Source organism: Lytechinus pictus, chromosome 7 (assembly GCF_037042905.1).
Source record: "Lytechinus pictus isolate F3 Inbred chromosome 7, Lp3.0, whole genome shotgun sequence".
Lineage (NCBI taxonomy): Eukaryota > Metazoa > Echinodermata > Echinoidea > Temnopleuroida > Toxopneustidae > Lytechinus > Lytechinus pictus.
The window spans coordinates 28,088,119-28,095,513 of record NC_087251.1 but is presented as its reverse complement, the minus strand read 5'-3'; the positions used below and the strand labels follow the sequence as shown (position 1 = coordinate 28,095,513).

Genomic DNA, 7,395 nt, shown 5'->3' with positions numbered 1-7,395 from the left:
TTAGAAACAGTTTATTACTGCACTCAAGTGTTGTCTTCACATTGGAATATGAGACGATTACAAGTTGATGCTGTATAACGGCCATTAAGCATATCTCTGCACCTGAAGAGGACCTGAAGGCACTGAGGCGTAGCCATCCTAAATATAATAGAGAGATGTATTGATTGTATGGATTCTTATTGATCGCTTTAAGTTGATTCAGATAAGAATCCAGTGAAGGAGAACTGTTTGTGGGTGATATCAGTGACAGATGGACCAAGTAATCGAGACCAATCGTAACCAACAGCCCCCCCTATTCTCTCTCCCCGTCTCCCCCCTCCCCCCCCCCCTCTCTCTCTCTTTCATTTTGTCACTTTCTATCTTAGAGTCTATATATCTTCTTATTTTTCCCTCCTCCTTGAATGTCCTTTTAAAATCAGAACTGGCTGTTCGATTTTGTAACCCCCCCCCTACTTTGACAGTTAGTATATTAATATAATGTTATTTCTGTGCAGCGGGTCTCATGTCCTACTTTTGACAATTCGACGACCTCCATCAACATCGCTCCGGCGCGTTATTAGAACATTCCTTATCAATATTCCTCCAGTTTCTGCTCGTGTTGACAATTCGAGTCAAATAATTGAACACGTGCCACTGATATGATGGTTCGTGTATGGTCTCTAATACTAACTTACCATTCACATTACATCGAAAAGTAATTTGATTGAAAATAGTAATGTTGGCTATATATAGGCGGCGGAAGCAGGGGGGATGGGGGGGGGGGGACCTGTCCGTCCCTAAATTTGAGGTGGGGGGACGATCCCCCCTAAGATTTTAGTTTATAAATTTTGTTTGTGGTCCCCCCCTAAATATTTTGGCTGGCCGCCGCCAATGTTGGCTATAGCTTTGTGCATTGCTGTTGTAGACAGATGTACCATTCATTTGTTATTATTGATCATCACTAAACATGGATGGGGAAACTGGCGGATCCAGGGGGCACATCCGGCCCGTGTACCCCCCCCCCCCCTTTGAGAGGCATAATAACAATTTGTAATGTAAATATGCCGTTTTTACTCAAGTATATGCCTCCCCCCTTGAAAATTCTGGATCCGCCTCTAATGGCCATAATTATACTGTGTGGTGTTTGTATCACTTCCGTACTTAACCCTTGTGAACATGATTTTTAAGGTTGATTAATGCTTTGTAAAAAAGATAAATAAATAAAAATAATAATAATATAACAAATATCCCATCGGAATATCACGACGCCGCACAGTGGGCCAGAATGAGTTGAAAGTGCGCCCAAATTATATTCCGTGTTATATTTCGCAAAATGTCACATTTTACGATTTGAGGTACTCATAGGAAATTAACAACCTTTATGCACATTCCTGAATGAAATATTTTGCTGAAGTATTTTTCAAAGTGTTGTCTTTCAGCTGGGCAGGAAAAAAATAAAAAATCTGAAATTGCCCAAAATTACTTTTGGCGCACTTTTGTTTCGCGTTGTCTCCGGTTCCCTCCGATGCCCTGACTACAGTGACAAGCCAAAATGGTCCATTTCCAGTTGTTATTTACAGACGCGGATCCATGGGAGGCGAAGGGGCCTGAGAGAGAGAATGGAGTTGATATAAGGGGAAGGAGAAAAGAGAGAGAAAAAGAGAAGAGGGAAAGAAAATGAGATCAGAGTGAAAGGGAAGAGGGCAAAGAGAGAATAAGAAAAGGAAAAGAAAGGAAATGGGAAAGCAAAAGAAGGGGAAAGAGAGAGAGAGAAAGAAGGAAGACAGAAACAAATGAAGGGGAAGGAAAGAGGAAAGAAGAATGAAAAGGGATAGATGAAACATGGGAGATCAAAGAAAAATATAAACAAAAGAAGGGAAAGAGAGAAGGAGAGATTATGAATGGAAAAGAATGGAAAGGAATTAGAGAAAGGAATTAGAGAGAGGAGAGCGTAAAAAAATAGAAAGAGACAAAAAAGAAAGAGTTTGTCAAGGACGAATTTTGTGGTTAATTTTTCCACATTTTTAATCTAGGAGCCTAAAAGCCCTTGTCTCCTTTCAGTGGCATAATGAAAAAAATATATTAGGGGGTCAGATACGGTGGATGGAGCAAAAATGTTGACCTTTTCAATACAAAGATCTATTTTTTTATAGATTATAACATAAAATTCAAAAACTATAAACTAATATTTCAGTCTTTCCTTCTCCTTTTTTCTTCGTCGTGAAACATTTTGAAGGCCATGGCCCCCATGTGCACGTAATTAAGGACATTCTTCTTGTACCAATTACCAGATAGATTAGAAAGGGAAAACGTAAGATAGAGGTGGATCCAACTACGCTCAACCCCCCCAAAAAAAGAAGAAAAAAAATTAGCTCTTTGAGTGCCGACCGGAGGAAATGTGGATGAAATTATTTTGACCCCTGCTCCCCCTCCCCTTAGCAAATTCTTGCGTATTAGTCCACCTTTCCTTGCGTGTTATACCAGGCAGACCAACATAACCCCCATCCCCCCTTCTTTAGATAGCCACTAACAATCTGCTCTGGTGATTTCACCACCATCACCACCACCATCCCTGTATAACCACCACTCTTTTCACCATCGCCATTGTCAATACCATTCATTAAGTCCATTACCACAATCATTACCAGTACCACCACCATCATCATCACCAATACCATCATTACTAGCGTCATCACCATCGTCACTCTTCGTCCTCAAAAATAGCCCATGATACCCTGGTTACAGCCACCCCGAGCCAGAAGTTTTACACCAGAATCAAGATTGACAGCAAATGCCAGACCATTCATAGAAGGGATGAAAATCAGAATGCACGTCAAAACTAGATAAGGTTCTCTGGAGTTCATGCACATATCATCATGAAAGATAATGGTAAGTTCACACTTTTGCACTAAATATAATATTCCAGTTACATCTTTTTTCATATAAGGCATATCTTTTTATTGCTTTACATGAGTACATCATATTTTGATACTAATATGAAAATTGCACATTCCTTTTAGTAGCACACACTGGATGACATGAGGGGAAGAACTGAATACCCAACAATACAAAATGACAAACAAGCAAAACAAATAAATATAACCACATGACATCCGATCGCTTTGCAATTTTGATAAATGAAAATAACATTGACATAAAAGGGCTTAACTTTGGTACACAATGTAAAAACAATTTAACAAAAATGTCCCCCCCCCCCAAAAAAAAAGGGGGTGCTTTTCTGAACACAATTTACTTTTTATTGTATTTGTAGCCTGTAATTTACTTCTTACTTTTCTTTACATAAATATTCTAATTGGATATAAACTAAAGGCAAATAAATTGTTTTAATCTATCTCCTCTAATTTATATCATCATGCTACGACACTTATCAAGATTTCTGATTCCATTAAAGACACAGTGAGAAGTACATGAATTTAGTTGTTGAACTGTGGCTGCATACAACTTGTATTTCATTTGGTATAAAATGATATATACTCTCGTCTTGAGGCCCATCTTTAGTTGTGGTATATCCTTGAGAAAATGCATATCACTATTCCAATTCATTACGAGATCACATCAACACATATGCCCTAAAACAATTAGGATTTGAAGGATATATACTTAAAATGTGTTTTATTGGTTTAATTTAGAGATTTTAAGTTAAAATTCATTGTGATTGGGTACCGACCAAAATAAAATATCTGCATATTTATGTCTTGCTTTTCTAAACCCCCTTCACAATCATGAAATTGGCAGAAAATTTCGAGATATAATCTTTGTCTCTAATTTTTTAAATATCCAATTACTAAATCTTTAAAGTAAGTGCTTTAAGGGCTATTTTTAAGTTAAAATAACAAAAGATTGCAGAGAGAGGGTGATGCTTATAAGGCCAAATTTATATTCTAACAGCTGAAAATACATCCAATGACTATGGGCCTTTTCACACGTGTATCTTGAATCATCGATGTAATGATGATTGCAATTCTTCTTTAGAATCATTGGACCTTTCACACGCTCACTCGAAAACTGTGATTTGAATTTGAATTCCCGAGCGAAGGCGGAATGCGCCTTGGTGATTAGTCAATCAAAGCACTGCATCGCAAATACAAACTACGATGAGTGCATGACAATTGTATTATCTATGGAAGTGCTTAAAAGGTCACGTAAGCTATGCCCCCTAAAAGATGTTTTGGAGGTTAAGCCTTTTACACGCAAAATTTGTACTGTAATTTTAGTGAAACTTAACTGGAATCACCTCCAGAGTGAAATTAGTTATTGTGATTAGCATTTTTTATTCTAATCATGTTCTAGTTTGGTTTCACACGTGCTATAAATTCGCTAAAGCCATATTTTTCACTGGAATCATCATTCAAATTACGATTTTTTTACTGTGTGAAAAGGCGATATTAGACTTTTTGTAACATTGGAATGTTAGATGATACTCAAGTCTAATTCACATATCTGACCCTTTATAAGAGCTTTAGACTGGTTTTAAGAGATTTTGATTAATGTAAGTCATAGTCATACAAATATAAAAACAAGAATCATGTAGTGGTCATTAATTCAAACTTTTAAACCACTTTCCGAATAATATAAAATGAGAACCATTAAAAACACTTCAATGGACCTCCAAATGTTGTCATATTTTGGCACATGGCTATAAACCTTGATGACATATTTGCAAAGTCTACTTGTGAGTGATAAAACTTAAAAATCCAAGTGATTTTGGAAAATATAAATCAGGTCTTCAATTATCCATAAAGTCAACCTTCGCATAAATTAAATGTTTTTCTCACTGTAGCTATTGAGATCTTATTTCTCATTGGGTTATGTTTTTGTATTCATAAAAGTAAAATTCTGTCAAAGCTTAGGGATGGCAAATATTGTTGTATAGATGAGTAGTGGAAAATTATTCATAATTCAAACAGGCAATCACAAAACTACATGATCAAAATGATGCATCCTGGGTAATGATCCAGGAACTATATGGGCAGTTTTGGTCTTGACATGATTCTGTTAAAGGTTGGTGTCATATGTTGGCTTTAAGATAGACCTTTTGAGTGCATAAGATAGAAGTGGTGAAAGGAAATGTTCCCTAACCATTTAATATTTTGAAATAATTGAACAAACGTATTTTTCTTCAAATACACATGATTGTTTCCAAATTAAACATTATGAAATGAGGGTGCTGAATCCATAATCAATTTGCATACATGTACTTCCATGAAATTAATCTAAGCTAGTTTCGGCAAACGATCCATTATTTCCTTTTAGCAAATGATTAACTATGACTTAATGTATACGGCTGTTATGTAAGGTCATCATTATGGCCACTCGATTTTGAGTGAAGATTGGAACTTAGGCTTGATTGTGTTATCTGCTCATTGAAGCCATGGTACATATAATCCAACATCACAGGTTTCCTTTACCCTGTCATTTGTTCAATACAAATGTTGGTATAAGCCATGATCAAAGACCATCTCAACTGTGTTATATGCGTATCAAAGCTCTGGTGGACACTGGTCAAAGGTCATCTAAACCCTGTCAGCCTTCTCAATGAGGCAGTAATATGTCAGTATTAAGTGTCAAAGGTCAACCTAACCCTGTCATCTGGTCATCATAGTAGTAGGTGAACCTAGTCTTGATCAAACATTAGTGCCCGAATTCACAAAGGTGGTTTTGAAAACCCACGGTTGAGCCCATGGTTTATGCAGATTTTCTGTATAAATTAAGCTTATTTTACCGCGTATAATAAAAAATGTCCAAAGCTGATGCGCGCTTTTGTCACAGTGCGCCAAATTGAAGCCTGTTGCCGTGGTTATCCGTGCTATTTTATTCATGAGTTCACTGTTTTCAATTCATGAGTCCACTCTTCAAACAATGGACTCATGAATAAAATAGCGTATCTAACCATGGTAACATGCGTCGATTTGGCGCACTGTGACAAAAGCGCGCATCAGCATTGGAATTTTTTTATACACCGCGCATCAGCATTGGAATTTTTTTATACACACGCCCGATACGCGCTAAATTAAGCATAATTTATACAGGAAATCTTTTTTTTTCTTTTATAGAGATTTTATTCAAAATCAAACACGAAAGCAATTCAATTTACAGAAAAATCATGAAGCGAACATGTTTACAACAACTGTACATGCGTACTATTATCTAATGATAACACAAAATTATGATGGTTTTGACTGAGAACCCTTTCAATTTCACAATAGCGTTTCAATATGATCTTAAAAGAGCTAAAACACAACCGATCACCCTTACAACATGTCGAAAAAATAAAATATTTAGCGTAAAGAATATAACGGTTTACAGTAGAGTATTGAGCGTCAGGGCAACCAAATAAAAATAAATTCTGATTCAAATCATCATCCGTTTAAGTACAGTCCACCAGGTTGGTGTATCATCGTACTTGTAGAATAATGCAGGAGTATGTACACGTCAAATACACGTCATTGTTCTGCATAAACCATGGATTCAACCATGGGTTTTTAAAACCACCTTTGTGAATTTGGGCCTAGAAGTCACTTTGATCCTGTCATTTGTTCATTGTAGCAGTGATGAACACATGATTAAAAGTCAACCTAACCACATCATCAGTTCATCATAGCTGTGGGTGAGCCCGGGTCCCTAACACAAAAGTTAGCAATTAATCTTCCGCCTGATATTAACGATTGATTGTACACCGTAGTCAATGCAATCAATCTAAAAAAATTATACGATGATCGCTATGCTTTGAGTTACGGGCCCCTGGTCATGATCAAAGGTCAACCTGACTAAGTCATCTATTCAACGTAGTAGTGATACCCCATGATCAAAAGTCAAAGGTCAACCAAACCAGTCACCCTTTCATCACAGCAGAAGGCAAACCTGGTCATGATCAAAGGTTAACCTGACCATGTCATCTGTTATACGTTTATCATAGAAGGAGAACCTGGTCACCTGGACCCTGTCATTTGTTCATCAAAGCTGTGGTTGAGGTATGCCATGATTTGCTTGGCTCGGATGGACGACACCTTAATCCTGGACTGCAATACGGATTCACATCTATCATACAAGACATATAAAGAAAAACATTGTACAGATTTATGATACATTTATACACTGAGACGTGGTGAAGTAAGGTAGTTTCATAAAAAATTGCAACATAAATGGATCAAGATCTGGACAGGTGTTCATGAAACCACTAAGAATTTCAGTTAAAAGGGCACTTCTATGGAAACCATGATTTCATACTATAACTGTTTTCATAATAATCATTAATTATTCTCTTAATTACTAGTATTGTCACCATCATACATAATTTTCAAACTCCTAATATCATTATCATGAGAATCAGAAGTAAAATTTTGCAAATAATAATATTCGAACTATCGTTATCATCATTAACATTATCATAAAACA

The 7,395-nt window shown here is 36.6% G+C and overlaps 1 protein-coding gene across 1 annotated transcript in view; it reads right to left on the bottom strand.

Annotated features, from left to right (window-relative positions):
- Positions 1-2,919: 2,919 nt before the first annotated feature.
- LOC129264625 (Fanconi anemia group M protein-like) overlaps positions 2,920-7,395 on the bottom strand; it is a 34,918-nt gene continuing 30,442 nt past the window's right edge. The window contains exon 24 of the mRNA XM_054902533.2: positions 2,920-7,038. Coding sequence (XP_054758508.2) covers positions 6,930-7,038 — 109 coding nt within the window. The 3' untranslated portion in view covers positions 2,920-6,929. The remainder of the gene's footprint in view (positions 7,039-7,395) is intronic.